General features: G+C 39.8%; 1 protein-coding gene across 1 annotated transcript; it reads left to right on the plus strand.

Annotated features, from left to right (window-relative positions):
- The first annotated feature begins 784 nt into the window (after positions 1 to 784).
- On the plus strand, positions 785 to 15,865 carry mtpap (mitochondrial poly(A) polymerase). The gene is made up of 9 exons (XM_008438518.3): positions 785 to 980; positions 4,172 to 4,338; positions 4,410 to 4,643; positions 4,739 to 4,963; positions 5,671 to 5,882; positions 8,025 to 8,251; positions 11,800 to 11,892; positions 12,784 to 12,857; positions 15,272 to 15,865. The coding sequence occupies exons 1-9, from the start codon at positions 800 to 802 to the stop codon at positions 15,608 to 15,610; spliced, it is 1,752 nt and encodes a 583-aa protein (XP_008436740.2). The 5' UTR covers positions 785 to 799; the 3' UTR covers positions 15,611 to 15,865.
- Positions 15,866 to 24,308: the final 8,443 nt, after the last annotated feature.

The following is a 24,308-nucleotide window of genomic DNA, read 5'->3' on the forward strand; positions in this document are numbered from 1 at the left end:
AAATAAATTAGTCTTTGGTTGAAGAGTCACAATCTCACACAGGTAGAAACATCAGCCTTTACTTTATTTCGACTCCTGTCTAATGTCTTGGACAGTCTTCAAGGAACGAAGTCCCACGCTAATAAAAAGAAATGTAGATGCTATAGTCAGACAGTATTTCATTGCAAAAACACAATATTTTATCCAGTTTTTTGTCTAGTTACTAGTGAAAACATCTTAGCACATTTTAAATAAAACAGATCTAACTTAAAAGTATTTTTTTCAGCAAGATTAAATGAAATGAGATGAAAATGAGTCAGTGGTCTTGAATAAAGATTTGAAAAGGTACTGGCTCCACTGGTATATATTGCTTTCCTGTTATGAATTTTAGAAATCTACCAAAATGTATATTTAATAATTATTTACTTAAAACAAGTTTATGTATCTTTGCTAATATAAGAGGTGTTATATTCATTTTAGCGATAAGAGGCTTTATCCTGGAGGTCCCTTCAAATAAGCCACACTTGTTCCGTTTAGCATTAAAGTTTATAACATTAAACACGCTAACTATATCCAGCTTTTTATCTGAGCATTCAAAAGTGTGATCTTGGGCACTGCAGATAGACAACAGTCTTTAATTTTTTACACTTATGAATGCATTCCTTACCGTAGAATGACTTTCAATGCAACCTAAATGAATTCATAACTTTTTCTACATTCATACACAAACGCTTCTTTAATATCTCCGGTTAGGTTTTTTCGTATCAAATATTTTACGCATGGTACTTATCGCTTGCTGTAGGCACGTCTCTCCTCGCGCATGCGCTTTTCGTCATCCTTCCGAACAGCAATGGCGTCTCCCTTCACTGTGCACAGGTTACATATGAGGGGAAGGAGCCCCGTTGTAAAATGCCTAAACACAATCGAAACTATACTCCGAAGGAGTGTAGGAACCGAGCCGGTGGTCGCTCACACCGAGGGAGCACAAGGAGACGACAGTGGTTAGTAATATAACGTGTTAAATCCATTACTTTGCAGGTCAGCTGTTGTGCCAAGGGGAAGCCATAACAGAGTCCGCAGTGAAAACCTTCGTTTTATTTTCACTTAGCTCTAGTTTACAAAGCTTGTAGGGTTTTAAACATTACAAACCGCTTTAAGATACGGTTTGTGTACACATATAATTCGGCATGATTTGCGTCCAACAAAGAGAGCTTATGAGATAAAATATTGAAGGTATCATTTGAAAATAGTTAGTTATAGAAGAGTTCATGAAGTCTATCCTTAATAACATCTAAGGTCCATGCATATAATTTGCCCCGAGGGCCAACTAGTATATATATATATATATATATATATATATATATATATATATATATATATATAGTTATTAATATAATGAATAAATTAACATATTTTTTAAATGTAAAGAATGTATTAATTGCAGAGCTTTATAAGTAAGTTTTCAAAATTCTTTATAGAGTTCATCATGTCACATAATGGCTATGTTGAATGAAACTTTTACAGACAACGACTCGGCTGTTGACCAATCACCTTCTCGATAGCAGTGTTTGCCCCGCCCCAAAGTAAATTTAATATTCTGCAACACAAAATTGCGAAATGGTTAAATGAATATGCTTCAATATTAGGGCTGTAGTGATGCAACAATCTCACGATACGATACACGATATTCTGCTCACAATACGATATATATTGCGATATTCAGCAAGCGATGCAATTCAATACACTTTTGCAATTTTCTGAAAGATTTTAGAGGGACAGAGTGATTTTGATGACATTTTGTGACTGTTATAGAGTTGGATTGAATTAGTTTAACTGAAAACTGATTAAAAGCACCAACTACACAATACTTGGCTCTGGTTGGACATGGACACAGACGTAAAGTCGACAGCTGGGCAAAATGAATCAAAGAAGTGGTGAGAAAACTTTTTTTTAAATTGAAACAGTACAAACTGTAGCTTACATGCATTTGTAAAGTAAATGATACCTTTTTAACCTTGACACTTAACATCTGAAGGAATCACTCTAAGTGATCACAAATCACTCTCCCAGCGAAGCAAGCAGTGAGTGATCAAGGTGACAGTTGGATGTTACCATACTTGTGGATGAATATCGATGTTTTTTCTAGGAAAGAAAATATCGATATGTATTGCAAAATTGATATTATTATACAGCCCTATTCAATATTTATGCCGACTTTAAACACATAAAAATGAAGTTTTTTTTGTTTGTTACATTTCATTATTTAACCATATATTTCAAAATGTTGAAAATGTTAAATAATTATTAATGGATTTGCTTAGTGCATCTGTATGTCAAATGCTTTTAAACTATAACAACATTTGAATCTGATATTGTGTAAAATAGGGAGGGTTTTTTTTTTCTTTAAGAGCAATATGCTAAACACTTTTGGGTACTTTTTCTGCTGCTATGGCTATTGTTCAGGTCAAAAGGAGGTTCTAATTGAAAGTCTATTAAACCCATAATTATTCACAATGCTTATATACTTGAGTATTTGAGTTTTGTCAGTATTGCTCATTGTGTTTTTGCTTAATGAGGCTAGCAAGCCCCTGTTTAGTTTTAAACTGTATTAAGCATTTCTTTTTTAACTTGAATTTGTAAAATTATCTGCTCTGTGTAGTTCAGGATCAGTTAAAGTGTGGGAGAGCACCATCATGCTGTGGGCCTTTTTTTTTTTTTTTTTGTTTTTTTTTTTTTTTATGACTTGAACTTTATTGATTTTCCAACAGAAATATAGCATTATTACACACTTGGCATATTACAATTTAGCATCAGCTAAACAAAGTTAGTCCTTGTGAATTCTTCAGGCCAACACAGTTAACAGAAATTACTTGAACAAAAAATAAATTAATTAAATAAAACAAAAATAAATACAATAAATGAATAACAAAAAATTACTGTAAAAGTAGAGAAAAAAGGCAAGACACAGACATCAACTGAACTTAGACATACATAACATAAAATAACACTGCCCTATAACCCCGATACATTCAAATAACTACAGCATTACCGTAAATTTCTCTAGTCTAATTATGTCCAAGCTGGAAATGCCATTTAACCCATGTATGAGAAGTAGCGGGATCATTTCCTATTGTACTCCTCAACCCTATTTAACAGTCTATAAGATAATCTCTCTAAGGCAGCAAGCTGCCCCAGTGACCTATACCAATGAGTGAGAGAAGGGATAGACGGACCCCTCCATTCCCTCACCAGCAGCTTCCTCCCCAGCATTAGAGCTGTCAGGGCCCACTGCGAGAGAGAGGAAGTCATGTGAGCCAATAATGATGGATCCCCGAGAATATAAAGCCTGCTGCAGAAGCTGTGGGCCTTTTTATTCCTGTTAGGGAAAATTAGATAGAGAAGATCAAATCAAATATTTTATTTTCAGATAATATGAAACATTTTGTTACACAACCAAAGCTTAGTTAGGTCTATCACACACATTTCGCTGGATGTTAAATTGTCCTAGATGTTATTGCGATAAACAATAATATTGATTTTAAGGCCATTTTCAAGTAATATACTGGTAACGGCATAAAAACACATTCTCAAAGATCAGTACACAGTAAATTCATATCCAAAATTAATGAACAAAACCTCATAATAAAATCAAATAAAATTATTAAGGCTCTCTAAGCAAGATTGTCCTTGGGAAAAAAAAGGGTCTAGTTGAGACCAGAGGACCAGACTGAAGACTTTAGTCAAACAGTTTTTGGTAGAAAGAAAGAAAAGATAAAAATGATAAATGGAAACTATTGAACTTGTTTTAATTTATCGTTGATTAATTGATTTATTCCGTAATGCGACAGGCCCAGCTACAAATAATCTTTAAATAAGTGTAAGAGCAAAGTTTCTGTTCTATCTATATATAAAAAAAAGCATTTAAATATTTACAACCAAAAGCATAAAGTAAAACATTCCACAGCATCTTGCTGTATATATTGTCTTAAATTGTGAAGTTTCAATAATGTCTTCTTTTTGTGTGTACTGACATATGCCATGAAATCCAATTAGATGAAAGGAAAAAAGCAAAAAATGGTCCAGAATGTCTCGATCGTCTTCTGGGACATCTATTTTACACAGATGTCTGTCCCTACATGAAACCCGTGGTCTCCTGAGGAAAAGCCTGTGATTGTGGTTGTTTTTCCTCCAGGAGAAAAAGATGGGCCCAAGTCTTTGTCTGAGCTCATGGCGGACCGACAGGAACAGGCGGAGAAGTCGGTTTTGATCAGCTGCCCGTCCAGAACCAGCGAGAAAAAGTTCCTCAAGTTTTTATCAAAGCACGGAGACATAAACAAGCACTTCTTTTACGAAAGCTACGTAAGTAAGAGACGCCGCCAAGTGCATGCGTGTTTTAAATCGTGTGTGTGACGGAGCTGTGGGTCCTTCAGGGCGTCTACGCCGTGGTGGAGTTTGCCCGCCGGGACAGCGTCGTCTCTTTGCTAGAGTCAGCCGCCATCCCCAACGTCAACCACGAATGCATGGTGCCGTTTAAATCCAGACTGCTGTCGCTGAGCAACCAGAGCTCGGCGGCCTCTCCAGCCCAGCAGCCGAGGTTGCCGTGCCGACCTCAAACCACCATTGCCATCAATGAGCTCATCCAGAGGCTTTCCAGGGAGGACAGCGTAAGCATGCGGCTCATCAGGGACCAGACGCTGGTTTGGTTTTTTGCGTTTCTGACAGAACCGATCGGATTCTTCCCGCTCTCAATTCTCTCCAGGTAGACGATCAGATGGGCGCTCTGACGGAGGCCTACCAGCTTACAGAGGAAAACAGCAGACTGCGCTTCCTCGTCTGCTCTCTGCTCAAAGATGTCGCCGCCGCTTATTTCCCAGAATGCACCATCAGGCCGTTCGGCTCCTCGGTGAACGGCTTTGGGAAGCTCGGCTGCGACCTGGACATGTTCCTGGACCTGGACACCATCAGCGGCTGGAACTTTAAACCGGTAATGGTGATGCTGGCGCTGCGTCGTTAGCCTGTAAAGCTAAGCGTATATTTCCGTGAATGTGGATTTTGTTAGCATTCGACTAGCATTCATCAGTTTCTGTGTTTTCAGTTTGCAGAATTTTAAGAGATTACAGAGATGGTGGGATCCATAGGGGTTGCATTGTAAAATCTAATACTGCAATCACGCTAGTATCCATTTCAGTGACACTTAAAGGCTTTATCTGAAACCAATTTTTTTGTCTGAATGTCCCCATATATAGGAAGAAAGTTCTTGAGTTGGCAACAGTGGGGTCTTTATTGTTAACTGCTAATGTGCAGACATGAGCTGGTGGGCGGGGCCAGCAGTTAAACTTCTCTCATAGCAACAGAGGACAGTGGTTGATTTTTAGACTTTGTCATATAGAGATTGACTTTATATGGAAGTGTCGGCTGATCACAGATCTGCCAAAGTGAAGGAAATCAGGGCTGATTTATCGGCTATTTGTGGATTCTGTGTACTTCATCCCAATAAACACACACCCTACAGAATAACACACACAAACCTTTGTGATGGAAAAGAAAACTGGTCTAATTTCTTCACGTTTAGACTCATTTTTTAAAACCTTTATAAATAAGAACAGAACCACAGCGGCTTTAGGGTCAAGACAAATGTAGCAGATGTTTTGCTTGGATGTAATTAATCCTGTGTGTCCCGTATGCCTGCAGCCCAAATCGGGCCTGAGCCTCGAGTACCAGATGAAACGGACCAACTCGGAGCGCCACGTCACCCAGAGCATCCTGTCCGTCATCGGGGAATGCGTGGACCACTTTGGGCCCGGCTGCGTGGGCGTGCAGAAGATCCTCAACGCTCGTTGCCCCCTGGTCCGCTTCGCCCACCAGCCGTCCGGCTTCCAGTGCGACCTCACGGCCAACAACCGGTACGGCGTGCAGCTCGTTAACATGGCAGTCAGGGACAGTTCTGATCCGGCCGCTGTGCGGTCACAGACAGTTCAGTTTCACTCATTCATATTGAAATGTCAGTAGTGAATCAGTGACAGCGGCGACGCCCCAGGAGAACCTGCTGCTTTTGCAAAAGCCCCAAACAGAAACCAAGACTGTTCAGGAAGTGCTGCAAAGCCTCACTGTCTCTCTTTCTCTCTCTCCAGCCGAGATGAGACCCAACGGGTCGGCTGGAGCGGGGCGGGGAGGGGGGGGGGGTACTCATTTGAGTTTCATCACTTCCTCCTCTGGCCTTAAAGATATCTTTTCATCAGCTGGCGTGTGACACAAACACGTAGACACCTGCTAACGTACTGAAAACCGCTCGGCCTATTTCTGAGGAACTGGAGTGGAACCACCCGCTGTGGGTGGATGTGAGAGGGACTTTTCTCAAATCAAGCTGTTAGATCTCTGAAGCGTGGCATTTTTCTGCCAGAGGCCACTCAATGTGTGTGTGTGTGGGTGTGCGTGTTCGTGTGTGTGCATGTGAACTTGGAACAGTCACAGCAGTAGCAGTCAGAATCAACAGAATGCTGCTCCCTGGTGGTAGTTTTTATTTTTTTATTTTAGTTTTTTTAGTTTTACTGTCCTCGTTAACCTCGATCCCCCAGAAGTGAGCAGCTTTTCCATCCTTTTACTTCCAAGCTTGAACCTTTTGGAGCTTTTTAAATGAAAAAAAAAATTAAATCAAGCTAATTATTTTTTTTTTAATTAAAAAAACCTGCATTTGTTTTAGAATAAAAGGGAACATGTCTAGTTATAAGTTAAATAATTTGCCAATGGAAGAATTACTTTTTTTTTCAATATTAAGAAATAATTTACTTTAAACAAGCTCCTATATTTTGCAGAGAAGTTAATTTTAAGTAATTTTGTCTTATTTAAGGTGTAAGGTATTTGCATTAAAAACTAGACCAAACATACTTGATAAGATTTTGTCTTTTTGCAGTGTAGAGCTTGACATTTAAATATGTGTGTTTACCCTCCTTCAATATGCACATTTGATCAAATTGTTTTCACATTGTATTAGGATTTGTATAAGATACAAGTGGTGACTGAATGTGAAGAGGAAGAAAATAACAAGACAAAAAACAGAAAGCACAGTTTTTTCTTTTTTAACAAATAAAAACCTGAAAAGTGTGGCCTGCAACATTGTTCCAGATCTAGAAACCACAGTTTTCTTCCATTCTTCTTTGCAAAATGAATCAAGCCAAGTCAGTTTGGACAGAGAGCCTTTGTAGACATCAGTTGTCAAGATGTTCACAATTTGATTTGAGCTTGGACTTTGACTGAGTCATTCTGGTACTTGATTTCATTCTAATTTAACATTTCTGTTCATGTGGAAGTTACTGAAAGCGACTCATCGGTTTCTAAAGAACTCCATCTAAACATGCAGAAACCAATTAACTGATGTGGGAGAGTTTCTGTTTGTGAGAACTGCAAACACTGAGACGTTTAAAGCCACAGCACATGACTTCTATAAAACTATGATTTTTCCATATTTGTTAAAACTGTCATCATGCTGTGTGACTCCTCCACAGCTTTTCAGTTTTATTAATGCAGTCTGCAAAAATTTACCTGTCAAAAACAACCAATCAGAGCCAAAAGGAGGGTCTCGGTGCTGTCAATCAATCTTATGTACTCGCTGCTAAATGTGCTGATGATGGAGAAAAACTTCACCGTTACAGGAAAACTGTTTACTACTGGCATCATCGGTAGTAAATGGTAGTCTGAGCATTCACAGCCTACCCTAATAGCGTAGCAGAGAGAAAGGGAGAGGGTGTGAGCAGCGCGTACTTGAGGTGGTTAATAGCACTAAGACCCTCCTCCTACCTGTGATTGTTTCTGACCAAATGGTGTATTTCTGTAGTTACCACTGGTTTATGTCAGATTATGTCACAACATGGCGACAGTTTTAACAAATATGTAAAAAAAAAACAAAAGAAAAAACAGTTTTAAATCTCTCCACATCATCTTCCCTGACATGTCCGCTGTGTTCCAGAGTCTTCATATTCTGCGGCGTTATCTAGCAAACCTCTGAGGTTAAATCCGGTGCTCTAATGCAAGCTTCCGTTTGACCACAGGGTGGCGATGAAGAGCACGGAGCTGCTGTACCTGTATGGGGAGCTGGACCCGCGGGTGCGCAGGCTGGTGTTCACCGTGCGCTTCTGGGCGCGGGCCCACGGCGTCACCAGCAGCATCCCCGGCGCCTGGATCACCAACTTCTCCCTGACTGTCATGATCCTGTTCTTCCTGCAGAAGAGAAGCCCTCCCATCATCCCCACACTGGACCGGCTGCGGGACCTGGCAGGTACCAGCACACACGCCCAGAGCCTCACCTGAGTTGGCTCAGTTCAGAGGAGCATTTTTCTTTTGTTCCACTATTGTCTTTTCTTTGGAAAGACTTTGAAATTTGTTCCTGTTTCATTTTTTCTGGTCTGCTTTTCACATCTTATTGCGGGTCTATCACTGTTTTCTTTTCTGTGAGATTTCACAGAAGTTAAGTTGAATTTTCTGTTTAGATGAGATGGGGGAAAAAACCAACAGTTAAACTTCTGTTTCAGTGTGAGTAGCCCATTTTCAGCGCAATAATAATACATCTGAAAAACAAAAAAAAGCTTTAACTCTAAGTCAGAAGGGTGATTTCTGTAAGAAGGGAGTCCCAGTACACCCACACACTTCTCCTTTTAAAGTAGGAAGAATCATCATGCAGCCAATAAGCAGATGGGAGACGGCTGTAGGTTTTGGGGTTTTTTTTACTGATTGAATAAACAAATTGGTTAATAATTTAGCACAAAAAACCTTCAGCTAATAATCTTAATTTGTTGGCCAGAAATTGTATTTATGAGAAAGTGAAAGTGAGAAAACACCATCTTATGTTCTTGCATGCATCTGTTACTGTTTTAGCTCCATAATCTATGTGTGGGATTCCACTGGTATAATTAATTCAGCTCAAAACATAAACATATTGGAGCTGCTATAGTGTTAACTATTTCTCTGTAAGTTTAGATAAATGTAATATCTATATATATATATATATATATATATATATATATATATTTTTTTTTTATCCAATCATCTGCTGCACTGAAACAAAAAAAAAAGTTTCAACCTCTGCAATATTTTGACATTTATTTCTCCTTTTCTTTTTCATTGTAAATATTTATTCCACATTTTGAACTGATACTATTCACAAACTGCTTATTAAATTCCATTGCAGTGTCACTCTGTGGTTTACTGAGCTACAAAATCATTCAAGTCTTCTCCGGTTGAAAAGGAAAATGTTAAAAAGTTAAAGGTTTTGACTTGAAACTATTTGTCAAGTTTGTAAACTGTGGAAAACCTTCTTATTGCGCCCCTAGAGGCAGCATTTTGCATAAGCACTTCCTGTTTTATGGGGTTCGTCTCTACTAGCTTGGCAGATCTAGACAACGTTTTGCCGATTTTTAGCTCAAACTTTATCAGATTGGATGGTCACCTTTAAACACTACTTTTCAAATGTTTATAATTAACATTTGTATAATAATTAGAATTATTTTGAGCAGTGATATTTTTGTGCTGCACTTGCTGAAGGTGCAGCAAAAGATGATTCTAGAAAATATTTACTTGGCTTCAATACAAATGAACGCCACACTTTTCAGCTTCCTACTGTGAGTGAGCGACACGGTTTTAAAGTTTTATCACCATATGTTGTGATATTACTGTGATAACAATAAAAGTTATAATAATATTCATTACTTGTTTTTTAGGTTACTTGTTTTTTATGACTGTGACTGTGTCACAGGAATTAGAGCCCCACAAACACAAATACCGCTCCTGAAAAACATTCCCATTTGTAATCCACTTCTTTAGGTCACCAGTCAGATAAAGTGGTGTGATTAGCACACTATAACTGCATTTGATCATATTTTAAAACATATTGACGTATGTATATTGATACTCAAACAGTGGAAAAATAGCAAAACTCGACAGTAAGGAGAGCTTAATTGGAATTTAAGTCAAAATTCTTAGGATGATAGGAAATTTATCACGGTAAATCATAAACAATACGATAAATGCATACGAGTCGAAAATGTTAAACTACTTATCATTTCTTCTGTTTCACAATTTCACACTATTTTTTAAATAGGGTGGCCAACTCAACAACTTTGCTATATTTAGCAACTTTTCAGACAAAAAAAAAAGCAATATCAGTAAGTAAAGATCGGCAATTGGCCAGAAAACTGTGTTTGGTGCACTGCCACTGTCAGTTCTATGAAAGCTGGTGGCAAGATGTGAACAAGTTTCAGGGGTGGAAATACTTGTGGAAAGTTCTCCAGGAGTGACATTCACTGCCTTCTGTTGAAATATGTTATTCAAAGTAGCTTTTGTGTTAATCTATGATGCTCTATAAGGCTAAAGGGTAAGTTCCACATTAAACTGCAGCATTAAAGTCACTCTCTTTCAGCATTGTTGAAGTTCCTCCTCCATTATTTAATTTCCCTCCTGTCTGTCCTCAGTGGTAAAAACGCTGCGGCTCTCTGAGGCGCCATGCTCGTTTAAATCCCCTCCCTTGTCCGGTTTGTCCCGTCCACAGAACCGAGCGGTCAAAGCAGAGATCACTCTGTCCGCCCATCCAGCTCAGCAGCTGCATAATATATGCAGACAGCTGCAAATTGAATTCAAATGGAGTTCTGTCGCCGCGGCAGCAGCAGCAGCACAGGCTTAGGAAACCTGCCCTCCTAATCCCGTCCTTGAACTATCCTCAGCCGCTGTGAGAGCGAAACGCCATGATGGTTCTGGAGTTCCAGCGCTGCTGGGTCTGAAAAGCTTTCGTGCTCATCGTGTGTATCTGTAGCTGCGATTCCGTTCCAAATGTGCGCAAATCTTTGTCTATATTCTGCTAAAGTAAAAAAAAATGCAATTTCGCAATCGGGGTTTTTCCATTAAAAAAGGAATTAAATTAAAATCACTCGCGAATAAGCTTGCTCACGTGATTGTCTTGGAGAATAGGTCCTCTTATATGACAAGTTGTATTTTAATCAATGTAAATAAATATGTTATACTTATAAGAACAAAGTATTTCTTCCGTGCAAGTAAGCCAACGGTGTGGATCGTGGTTCAGATGGTGCAGTGACGGGCGTGTTTATAATTTTTTTAATAACTTATCGCATAAACAAACATATTCATGTGTGATTTTAATTGTGTTTCTTACTGAATAGAGAAACCACAATTGCGAAACTGTTTTTTTGGGTTATTTTTTTTTTACGTTAGCAGAATATCAACAAAGTTTTACCTGCATTTGTAATGGAAACGCAGCTGAAGTGTTTGAGTCGACATCAACATGGCCGCCTTGCTCTTCTTCTGTCACCTTGACTGTCTGATAATTGCTTTCCAGAAGTAATATACCCCCCTCCCACACGCACACACACGCATACACACACTCACACACACCCTTCCCTTCACGGCCTGCTTAGCTCAGACTCCGTCACACAGAGTGCTTACAGGACAATAAAAGCTCCATCGCTCGGGAAAGGTCGACGACCCCACCTCCTTCAGGCCTCCCCGGCGCATCGGCAGCTATTTAAACAGCGCTTAAAACACACACACGCACACAGACACACACACACACACACACGCAGACTGGCCTCAATGTGGATTGAACCAAACGGGGTAACAAGGCCGGCCCTGGACTGGGAGACAGAGAGCGGCAGCATGACTTACAGCTCTGCCGTTGTGTTTTCGCTGACCAACGTCGAACACACACACTCTGATTCAGCCACACATCCGTCTGCGACTTGTTTACTCCGTGTAAAGGCGAGTCATTTTACCTTCTCCCCCCGCTTCTCTTTCTCTCTTTCTCCCCCCTCCCCCGTCAAGGTCCCGCAGACGAGAGCGTGATTGAGGGGACCGACTGCACGTTCGTCAGCGACTTCAGCAAGATCCAGCTGCAGAGCAACACGGACACGCTGGGTGAGCACAGAGAGGCGTCCGATCGGGGCCGCACGTCACTTTGACGGACGGCGGCGTGCGTTTTATAGACAAAGCACGTTTTATTACATGTGAAACCAGGCTTCCTACTAGAGAACACAGCAGAGGATGAGAGGACAGGCGATGTGTAATATATTGAGCCGGAGGCAGGAAGAGAAACAAACGTATCTTGCATACAGCAACGCCGAACCTGTGTCATACATCACAGAAAGTTTCCCTCACACACATGGTTTAACCCTTTAAAGCTTCATAGCAAACATTCAGCAGAAAATTCTGATTTATTTTGTAGTTATGTATTGAATTCATTGCATAAAAGAAACCATTTTTGACTCATTGACTTGTTTTGTCGTAATCGATACGCGAGGCTTCGTTTGATCGTCGTTACCAAAAACATCTGTTTTATAACAACTGTAAGAACAACACTGCGTTATACGTAAAAAGCATTTATTGTGTTTACAGATTTAAGTATATCATATGTATTTCTAATCTATAAAGTTTAAATGGATAAATGAAAAAACTGGAAAAAGTGACCATTTTTTATCAGATTAATTATCGGAGTACTCAGTTGAATACTCGATGACCAAAATTAGCTGCAGGTTTAGTAATGTAATATATTTAGTTATAAATTCATACCTATCAACACTTTCAGGATATTTAATAGTGATGCCCAGTTTTTAGTTATAAAAAGTGAAAACACCCCTTCTAGCTTTGAGATTTAGAGAATCGGATCTTAGAGACACCTTCCTCATCTACGTTCACACACATTAATAATATTCATATTCATACTTGTAGAAGTGAATACATTTTCTCTGGGTTACAGAGCGACTGTTGGCGTGTTTTTATGCTAACTTTGAATCTCTTGTTTTGTTTCAGAGCAACTGCTGGGAGACTTTTTTGAGTTCTACGCCACGTTTCCGTTCAGCAGAATGTCCATAAACATCAGAAAGGTATTTAGCAACCTAATGCAAATAAACTTAAAGTGTGATTCACGTTAATTTTAGACCAATTGTTTTTACTGCATTTTTTTTTTTTGGTATTTTATCTGTTTTTAAATTGCATTATTTAACTTTTTTTAATCTTCTTGTAATTGTTGAGCACTTCATGTGAAAGTAATAATAATAATAATAATAATAATAATAATAATAATAATAATAATAATTATTATTATTATTATTATTATTATTATTATAATTATTAATAATAATAATAATGATAATTATTATTATTATTATTATTAATAATATTAATAATAATAATTATTATTATTATATGTTGTTTAAAAATACCTGATGTCTAAATAAAAAGCCTCCAGGAAGTGATAGCTCAACAGTCAGTCAGGGTTTGGTCCAGAAGCTGATTTAAAATATATATGTTTAACTCTGTGAATATTGACTCTTTTCATTAACTTACTGTAATTGTTCTCAACTTATAAAATGACAATTATTATCGCTTCATTCTCAAAAAATCTAACATAAATCTCAAATTTTTTGTCCCAAACTTCTGACCTGAGTCACCGCCCTTCTTCCTCTTGACCACTAGGTGTCAGTATTTGTCCTTTACAGTTCCTTTGAGCATTTCCTCTGCCACCACACTTAACTTTTCATATATAAATGTGTTGCTTGTAAAATTATAAACTAAAAAAAAATAAAATATAAATCATCGCCAGTTTACCCACATCATGGGTGACACAGTCACATGGGTGCTAGACATCCGAGGTTAAACATATAAAACATGCATTTCAAACTATAAAATTAGAAAGACAGCTCGTCCTTTGTGTTGCATTCATCTACACCCTGGAAAGTCATTGACACAACGAAATTATTCAATTACCACGCTCACAAGCGGTAACGAACCTCCTGCTTGGTTATTACATAATCATTCTCAGGACAAATAATGTCTTGGGGAGGGTTTGATGTGGTGGCCAGGCCATTCATGGACCATATTAGAGCTTAATAAATTGATCCCCCCTCTGAACGGAGGGCCATCCTGCCTAATATATGGGATTAATATGAGGTTTGACACAGCTGAGGACACCTGCAGGTACGCTGTGGTCATGACCGAGGTGTATAGACATTCACCAGTGCTGCTGCGGCCATCAATCAGTTTTACTGTGCTACAATTCTTCAGCTCATTCCGCCTCTTCAGCAGGTTACAGCCAAACGGCACCGGGGAAGGTTCTTGACCGTTGTCTGACCCACCCTGGGACGGTTGCCGGGCACGACGAACCCACATATTATATATGTGCTGCTATGTCTATAAGTTCAACTGGTTTTAGTGAAACCAAGTGGCGGTGTTATGTAAAATTAACATTTTTGAGCTTTAGATCATGTTATAATAACATTCCCTCATCAAAAGCATAACTGGAGTGTTCCCTTGATTCTGTCATGAGAAATCTTTTTAATCTACCGCAGTTTCCAAGTTTTCTAGTTTCTGTCTCACAGAGCCACCTTAGCCCACTCAGATCCTTCAGACTAATTACTTCTCAGTGAAACAAAAGCTGGTAGAAATGTCGTTAAAGGGTTAATATAGGAGCCATGTTGTGATGACTTCCTGTTGGCAGAGATTCAGAAAGAGCAGGAGCTCCTTTAAGAGACAGAGACCCAATTTCAAGTCGTTGAATTACAAAGTCAAATTTCTTTGAAGTCGTATTTGAAATTTACATCATTTTACAACTCAAGGGAACATAGTTACTTGGTAGTAATATAAAATGATACTATGTGGCTGGAGAACATGTAATACTGCCTCTGCTATGCTGCAAAAGTCACCTGTCACACCTTTTTGTACTTCAATTTGCTTCTACTATTTCTAAAAAGTGCTGTAGTAAACAAAACAAAAAAACACCCAGCTGTTTTTTGGCAATACGTTAATGTTTTTTGGTATCTGGAAAATGAGCAGTTTCGAAAATCTCCACAATTGAGCGTCACAAAACAGGCACTGCCCCTCACCTAGCAACCCCAGGGAAGGCCAGCCTGTCACCTAGCAACCAAAGATGAGCTCTAACACATTTTTTGACCTGGGGTTTTGTTGTTGATTTTACCAAATGGTCTAGAAACCATTTGCTGCATTCATGTTGGTGGTACAGGAGGCTCCACTAAAGCTTTTCAAAGATGTGCGCTTGAGTAATTGTACATCTGTTTGCAGCCATTTTCACATTGGTTTGCTCTTGGGGAAGGGGCGTGGCCAACAACTTCATTTGGATTTATAGTGACAAGAGGTCCTAAAACAGCTAAAATCTCATCTAAGAATGATTCTGTGCAAAAAGTGCAATGAACATGTTTTGTGTCGCCTATAGACGTATAATGGGTCACCGTTAAGGAATTCTCATTTAGAACCAAATCCGTTCTGCTTTGCGTTCCTCCAGGGCAGAGAGCAGAACAAGCCAGAGGTGGCGCCGCTGCACATCCAAAATCCTTTCGAGACGTCTCTGAACGTCAGCAAGAACGTCAACACCTCCCAGTTGGACCGCTTCGTGGCTTTGTGTCAAGAGAGCGCCTGGCTGCTCCAGCAGGGCGAGGCCAGGACACAGAGAGGCAGCGGCGGGAACTGCATGGACAACCCGTGGGGGCTCGCCACCCTACTCCTGCCTTCCAAGGTGGCCGGGATCAAAGGCCGCAAGAAGTATAAAAAGGAGGGGGCTAGCGAGAGGATAAAGAGCTTACTGGAATCTTTGAAGAACAAAAATGAGGAACCGAAGAGCTAGGACGAAGCGAGAAGAAGAGCTATCTTCACATTTTATCAGAACTTCACCCAAACATTTGGGGCTGGATTTTATTCTTCTGAACTTGTGGGAAAATTGCAGATTGCAACTTGGACTGCAGTTCCTGACATGGATACTTGGGAGTGTCCCTGCCCTTCTTGTATGTGAATATGAGTTGAAATATAGTAATATTAGCTGTGTATATTACTGTAGAGTTCCTACTTTATTTTAATAAACAATAATGATGTGGACTCTGAATCAGACCCGTTTATGAAATTTGGTTTTGAATGAGGTCACCAGAAAAACTCATGTTCATTTTGTTTTTACAATTTTTTATATACTTTATGTAACACTACTGCAAGTTAAATTGAGTAATAATGATGTTTTACTGGAAAGCATAAACACCTCAAAGCTCCAAAGGAAAAAACACAACCTTACATAAGCAGTAACCATCTTTCATGTGGATTACAGAACTGTTAATAAATATGTTTAAATAAATGCAGAATTTGAATGTTTTGGCACTAAACAGACATTGGGCCACGTTTCTCCTCAGGATTTAGCATAAGTTTGAATTAACATGGTTTTAAATCATACAATTGTTCTTTTTTTGTGTAAATTGTCAGGCTCTTGCAATTTAAGTAATTTTTTTAACCCTCCAGCGGTCAGTCGGTCTCGCGCGTTTTTGTAGGTCCAGCTTTTGGGCACTTTGGCGTTTCATACAACACTCAGGAGGAATGCGGAAATGGTCACGGTCAGACAGGAGAAAAACGGGATCAAACATCAGTTCCCGAAACCACAAAAAAATAAACCTCGTACACGGAGACCGCTCTCTTAGTAAAAAGCTCGTGGGGTCCAAATAACCGCGCCTCTTAAGTCTGCGAAAGGTTAAACAAAAGAAGAAGCCTTGTTTGCCTTCCTGGTGTCTTCTGTCAGGCAAACTAAAGTGCATTAAAGATAACTGCACTTTCTAAACTTATATGCTGTTTTAGCAATTAGCACATGCAACCAGGTTGTGAGTTTAAGCAACAGCTACATGTTTTTAAGGCAACAAGTATGTCATAGTTCTACACGTCTGACAATAAACATGGTTTTCAGCAGGTTATGTAAATCTAATCTCAAATGTTCAGACACACATCACACATTCCACCATGTTGTTACAGAATGAGGTCAGAACCAGCATGTCAAAATGTGAATTCTCCCTAAAACATTTGCAAACTGCAAAAAAAAAAAAAAAAAAACAGTTTGAAGAGGTTGTCTTTGTTTTTAACCATCACAGTGTGATCAAGTGTTATTGGGTAACTACAGGATGAAAACGCTTAATGCAGCAAAGAGGGAAGTCAGCTGCTGCTAGATCAGTTCATAAAGGCCATCCTGGGACCTTCATATTGATTCAACTATTCTTCGACTCCCTTGTGTTCTGGAGATGGGGGACAATGTTGTCCTGGAAGAGTCCACTGATGTCAGGACATTTCATTGTAGAATAAAGGTGACTTCTCAATAACTTGGTATTGATTTGGTATCCTCTAGCCTAGTGACAAAATCTGGCCAACGAATGCTCCCTAGAGAGTTTTAGAGCCCCGGGGATTCTCTCTTTATGAATAATGGCTTCAGGGTTAATATACCTGATTGCTTTTGGTATTATATCTGGGATAACATCTGCTTCATTGCCTTTATCTCTAAATTTACCCACTTTTAAAGCAAATCTCTATCCTCTAGACTTATCGAAAGAAATGAGCAAGAAGAAACCTGGATCCTGTCATTTTTGAGTATTTATATTACAAAAGAAACCTGAACCCTGTGCTCTCTTGACGCACCAAAAAAGTTTAAAAAAATACTCTAAGTATGCCTGAAATGTTTTACATTTTCTTTCAACAGAATCACTAGCCCCACTCTACTTAAAAATAATTTTGATTTAACAAACTAATACGACATTTTCAAAGGCATTGAGTTGCTCTGGATTTTATTTATGGATAACAGAAGATGAAACACAAAACCAAGTCCAAAGCGATTGCTGCTGCTAGGAGGATAATGGAACAAATGTTTGGTTGCTGCAGCAGCAACGTGTTAAACAGGGTCTCCAGAGATGTGATGCTAATTGAACGTGTTGAAGTTAATATTTTAATAGAAATTTTTTGCTAGTTTCAGGAAAACTTACGAAAGATTCAAACTAAACTTTTATTATTTTGTCATTTATTTTAAATGCATGCACCAGCATATGTCAAACAAGAAGAGCTACACTGTTCTACATAAAATATGCTTCCAAACATTATTGTTTGATGTATAAATACAAACTTATTAACTACTCGGTATTGGTAGCTGGAATTGGCAAAGTACCTAAGCTCAAGCACTGGTACTTGTACTTGGTGAAACACCTACAAATGAATCTAACAATCATGTTTTTTGAGAAAGCCGGAGTCCCTGGAGGGACCCACACAGAGTACAGACTCCCTACTGAATGACCCCAGGCTATAAATTGAATCCAGAACCTTGTTTCTGCAACAGCTAACCAGTTGCTCCACCATGTAGTCCTTAAAACAAACATTTTATAGCAAACAGTCGAAATTCCATTTTTGATTATTATTATTACTAAATACTCCAGTTGGAAGGGCATTTTAAGCAGAAAATGTTCTGAAACAATGACATCAAACTGTCAGCAGTCGTAACATTAGCATGGAGCTATTGAGCCGATTATTGGTTCGTTGAAGGCAAAGGCAGCCAGCTCTGTGGTGACGTCTGCTGAATGGATTAACTCTTCTGAAAAACCCACCGGCTGATTTTCCATTCTAAATATATGAGACGAGACAATCTGCTTAAACTCCCCGACAGAAAGACGGTTTTTAACTCCACTTTTCAGTGTCTGCCTTTAAATCCCATAAAGTAAGAGTTGGTGTTAGTCGGAAAGGTCACCCATGTGCTTTTATTCCTCTGAGTGTGTTTGTGTGTGAGATAATGGAGGGGAGGGGTAAAAAAAATGACCTCTGGGCTCATGTGTTATGAGTGCTTCTACAGGTTCCCTTCCTAAGAGAGAGCCTGAGTGTGTTTGTATACGTCCGGTTGAGGCCCTTGGGACAACATTTGAGGAGTGGGGAGTGTACTGCGGTGCCCACAGCTGTTTTTTTGCTAATTTAACTGGGAGGTCAACAGAGGGGTGAGAGGATAGGCTTTTAACTACCTCCACCGCTCCTCCAGCTGCCACTCCGCCCTTTGCCACCCAGCCACGGCTCAGAAAAAAAAAAAAAAAAAAGAGAGGAGAGACTCGCTTTGAACTTCACTCAGTGTCCCCGTCTCCTTGAGTCTGGCTTCAAATTCGCTTTTCAAATTCAGCATGCCCCCCTCTCTATCTCAAGTCATCTGCTTTCGTCTCCTCGCAGAGTGGCAGCCTTCTTTGAGGTTTGTTTATTTCCATGAGTGCGTTTCAGACTGCCGGAGCAACGGAGCGGTTACGAAACGCGGCGGTTAGCGAGGCACTGGGTGGAGAAACCATCACCTCAAGGGATCTGGATGAAATGCGACTGCAGGGGTGATGGCGGGGTTGATTCAAAACGAGCTACAAGTCACTGCTGATAGCTTAGAAAATGTAAAGTACTATTTTTCTGCACTTATAGACCTCTCTGCAATGGCGTTTCCCCCATTTATTGAGCTGTTTATGGGATAATTACTGGGGCAGATAGAATCTGTGGCCACTTGCCAAAAGGTTACACCGTACCGTCGTCAAGGTTAATAGCCTTTTTTTCCCCAGCTCTTCCCAACCGTTATAAAGTCAAGGTTTTATGTGACCGTCTCCCAGAGATAGAGCACTTCCGTTTGCAAGGAAACCACAAAACTGCGCTGCCTGATCTCCCCAGCAATGACCTCTGCCCGGGGTGTCTTCAGGGTGACCCACCTCAGTTTCTGATTTATTAAGAAAACTGGTGAGAAGTGCCAGATGGATCACCCCTTTCAGAGCCAGACCAATGGCCAGAAGTTGCGTTGCTGCTGCTTTAACACGCCTTCGGAGGCGGCAAGAATATGAGACGGTGGCTTGAGGTTTTGAAAAACATGGGAGGAATGTGAGCAAACATGTTAAAGGGGAAAAAAGGTGGGGGAGAGAAGTGGGATATTGGCTGAAGTCCCTCTCAAAGAACACTTTAGCATTCAAGGAAAAGCTGTTTGAGGTTTGAAGAACAGAGTGTTAGCGCATTGTGTTTGTTGTGGAGGCCTTATCGGCTGGAGGACTTTCAAAAGTCGTTTTATCACGCCAACCAATCGCTGCGCCACTCCTTCCACTTCCCCTCGCTGACTCCACGCAGACCTGAGCCAAGGGGAGAAATCGCTTCCAAAGGACTTCCCCTCGCAGTTCCATGAATTGTCCTCACAGCGTTGAGAGTGATTTGGATTTCCCTGCTTTGGAGACGAGTGTCCCAGCACCATCGGCGCTACGGCTGGCTTTTGCTGTTTCTGTGGAGTGCACTGGAATGTACTCGCCACACGTTGAGGCCCACTTTAGGTTAGCACTGTGTGTATCTTCGGCTGCAGACTGTTTGCTGTGTGAAAGCAGAGATGTGCGGTGAAAGAGTAACGTAAGAGTCCACTTCCAAAAGCACACCCTCCAACAATCGAAAACCATTATTTCTTTTACAGTGAAAGTGGGTGCCAAGAACCAACTGTACCCACCAACAGAACCATTGTTTGATTGCGGAGCTGGTCTGCTTTACTGGAGCCAGGGGAGTTTATAGCTCAGGCAAGTTACAAAGTGTTAGCAGCTGTATATATATATTTTTTCTTTTTCACCAAGGTTTTTCTAATCAGACCACACAACAACCTTGTGCATTCACCTGTCACTAGATCAGCGGCTTTAATTGCCGAGACATTAAAATCTCAGCAAATTCTGACAAACCAACAAAAAGTTGTGCATAATTGGGAAGTGAAAGGAAGAAAACACATCAGAAGAGCATTATATTCAGTCCCTCAAGAGATTACTTTGTAGAACCAAAAAAAAAACCCCAAAAACAAATGAATATCATTTGATCTTAATCGTTACCTCAGGCTGTGTTTAGGGTCGTTGTGACGGAAAGGAAAGGTGAACTTTCAAGTCTTTTAAGGCTCCTAACACATTTTCTTCTGTGATTACTTTGCATTTTCTCCATCCATCTTCACACAAAAAAAAAAAAACTCTGAAACTCTTTGCTGACAAAAGTCCTCATGACAACCTGACGTTGCCACCACCAGGTTTTACTGTGGTTTGTTCAGAGCGTAGTTTTCAAAACACATCAAATTTTTCATATAGGTCAAAAAGTTACATTTTGATCTTGCGTGACCGAAAGACCAAGATGTGTTGTATTTTTTAGGAATCTCAGAGTAAACAGAGGAATGAAAATATTTCATTTTAAACAAAGATTTTTGTTTTTTTTAAAGCGATGCTTCGCTTTCAATTCACAATCATATTATATATACTTTATGTTGATTTATCAGATAAAATCCCATTGAAATACGTCAGAATGAGTTTTTTGTTGCTGTGACGTTACTTTACCACAGCGCTGCTCTCAGACATGCATCATCTTTCCCTGCTATGCCGTGGTGCATCAAGCCCTCCTGAACGTCTTTTTGCCATAATTAGAGAATGTCTGTGTGATGCCACATGTACATGTTTAGTTGCCGACAATCTGCTTGGCGGCGTGAGTGAGGTCTGTTTTAAAACCAACTTCAGATTTTCTTTTTAGGCAAAACCATCTTGAATCATTCCAGTACCAGATTGCATCACAACTTAAGTATTAAAAACCCTCACAACTTTGCCAAAAATAACTAATGTGTAACAGCAGCTTGCTGGATGTTTTAATTATAATGTAGCTAAATTATAGGGGCCCTTCAGATTTGGCTCGGTGAGCCAGCGTCGGGGCGGTCCAGTCCGGGCCGGGCCGTTTGGGCCATCTGTGACCAGGAAAACTCCATTATCAAGCCTGTTCCAAGGAGAGTGCGAGTGAAGAAGAGGTGAAGGATACACCATTGGGGTGGTGGTGATAATAACGTTGGCCATATCCCCACGCCCCCCGGCCCAGCCTCCATAAGGCTGATTTTTCTCCCCTCTTTTCCATTAGAGCCTAATCTACAGTCTGCGCCACGGCCAGAGAGAACCTTATCAGCTGCGTGAGAGCCTGCATGTCTGCTCCGGCCTTGGCTCTCCTCGCCGGTCTTCTTGCCTGAGCAGACACACGTACCGCGTTTGGACTCCCTCACAAAGTCAGTTCAAGTTCAAACTGGGATCGGAGAAAACAGTTTAACGTGTGCTTAATAATAGCTGTGAGATTTTAAATCAAAATCGGTATTGCTTTGGGGTAGCTGAACAGTTGACACCTTTCTTTCAGAATCGACAGCTACTCTCTTCTTTTTTTTGTTGCAGAAAACTTTTTCTATCATTTTAGCTAAAGTATTGGTCCTTCATTCAAAACTGAGATTTGTCTTTTCATTATACAGACAGACTCATTAGAAAGTACCAAATATTTTGGCTGTGGTTAAAATCATTACACTCATTTTCAAATGCAAGATGAAAAACAAGGTATTCTTTTCCTATGTGTCTATTTGTTCTTTCAGCGTGACGTCACACTCACAAGATCTGTCACATTGACAACATGAATTAAATCTTAAATATACGGGTGATATATGAAAGAAAAAGGGATCCTAATTGTCAATACTATGACAACTAGAAGAAAGTTAGACATTTTTTTAAGAACAATAGTGGGGGAGGAGGAAGTAAGTCAGTTATGCTAGCTTGACTTTGACAACCTCAACATGTAGATGTGCTGCAGAATTCGGTGTTTCGGTTCAGTTAAGAATATAAAAAGGCGACCCACACATCTGCTCTTCTGACAGATTATCAGCAGAGCAGGTGTTTAAATGAGCTAATCAAACATAGCTGTGTCATATGATCACTTACTAATAATCGCAAAATAAACATCAGGCCTACAAATATTACACTGTATTATAGTGAATGTTCTGTTCTCTGTGTGGGGAATGTTTGCATGTTTTTCGGTTGAATCCTGATACGTTAGTGGCGTTGTTGTTTGGGGTTTTTTTATTACCCTTACCTGTAACCCTAAAAATGAGTGAATCTTCATAAGAGTTTCACTTCTGAAACGGATTGTTTTGGATGATATTCTAATTTATTCAGATGCACCTGTATGTTTGCATTCCCTGTGCCGCCTTGCAGACATAATGGCATTCATTGCTGATTCAATTCAAATTCAGTATCTCTGTATTTCTGATCAGAAACCTTTGGCTCATGTTTTTTCTCCAATTATTTTTCTCATCCAAAACAAAACGACCTTATTTGCGCTCTGCGATATTCATCTATCGTTTTATTTTTTCTTGCAGTTCAAATTGAGACCTCCACCTGTACAACAACTACAGAATTCCTTTTAAAAGTTCCAGGTCTATGCATAATTTATTTCATGTGTCCTTTGTAGAAAACCTTTAACCTTGAAGATGTTTTTTCCCCTCCCCCCCTCATTGTTCCTAAGGAAGTACAAATTGGACATCAGTACATGAGTAGGAGTGACAGAAGTGAACCACGACTGACTGACAGAAAAAAGAATCTGGGTTTCCATCGACCTACAGACATGAACTGAGCTACAGAGAAGCATGTTAGAGGTTTTATGCCAAGCCCAATTAAAGTCAATGAATGTTTGAAGTTACATTTGAATCAACAATAAGTCCACTTTAAACCAAGATCATGATGACATTTTAAAGAGGGAGTATTATGTAAAAATGTACTTTTTTTTTAAGCTTTACATCATGTTATAATGTTATTCCATCATCAAAAACATACCTGGAGTGTTGCTTTGATTCTTTAATGCATGTATGAGAAATCCTTTCATCTCCATGGCAACACCTGGGTGAACATAGCCCCGCCTTTGAGTACGAAGCTCCTCTTCTGAGCTGCAGTTTCCAAGCTTCCAATCTTCTTCAGCGTAGGAACCATGATGTAATGACTTCCTGGAGGCGGAGTCTCAGAAAGAGCAGGAGCTTCTTAAAGAGACAAAAGCCCAACTTCAAACCGTTAATTTACTAAGTCAAATTTCTTTGATACATAGATCATTTTTATAACAACTGAAGGTAACATAATGATTTTATGCTATAAAATGCAACTATGTGTCTGGAAAGTACATAAAGCTGCCCCTCTCAAGTTTTAATACCCGTGTTTTGTTTCTTCCCTCTCACTTTGCCTCCATCTTGGGTCCAACCAATCTGCAGCAATAACATTTCATAATTCTCAGAATCAGAAGGAATGTTACAAAAATCTTAGCAAATGTTTTCTTTTACTATTACAGCATTAGCAAGTAGAAATAACGGTAGTCATCCAAACTGACCTGCAACGTATTTTGTATGACGTGTTCAACCTGACTAAGTTCAACTCATGCATTTTTAAAGCATTTAGCCAAAATTTAACAGATGTTTTGGTATTAAAGGGCTAAACAGCACTCCTTTATGTTGGGAGGACAATGCAGTGAGATATTGTAGTTCTGGAGAACAACATTGGGTGTGAGAGTGGGAGGGACAAAGACAGCAGTGTGTGTAAACTGGCAGCCGCACACAGACCTGTATTGTGTGTGTGGATCCTCCATGGGACCTCGCGTTAGGTCACCCCCCACAGTGTCCCATGAAGCCATCCAGATGTGTGCAGCACAGAGATCTGACTTCCACTCGCAGAAAATGGAGCACAGATTCT

The sequence above is a fragment of the Poecilia reticulata genome, chromosome 20, assembly GCF_904066995.2.
Source record: "Poecilia reticulata chromosome 20, P_reticulata-male-v2, whole genome shotgun sequence".
Taxonomy (NCBI): Eukaryota; Metazoa; Chordata; class Actinopteri; order Cyprinodontiformes; family Poeciliidae; genus Poecilia; species Poecilia reticulata.

Excerpts from the sequence above, each read along its gene's own strand:
- mtpap (XM_008438518.3), top strand. The coding sequence starts at position 800 with ATGCGCTTTTCGTCATCCTTCCGAACAGCAATGGCGTCTCCCTTCACT. Across the intron at positions 981-4,171 it reads AGCACAAGGAGACGACAGTG|GAGAAAAAGATGGGCCCAAG; the intron begins GTTAGTAATATA and ends TTTTTCCTCCAG. Across the intron at positions 12,858-15,271 it reads TGTCCATAAACATCAGAAAG|GGCAGAGAGCAGAACAAGCC; the intron begins GTATTTAGCAAC and ends GCGTTCCTCCAG.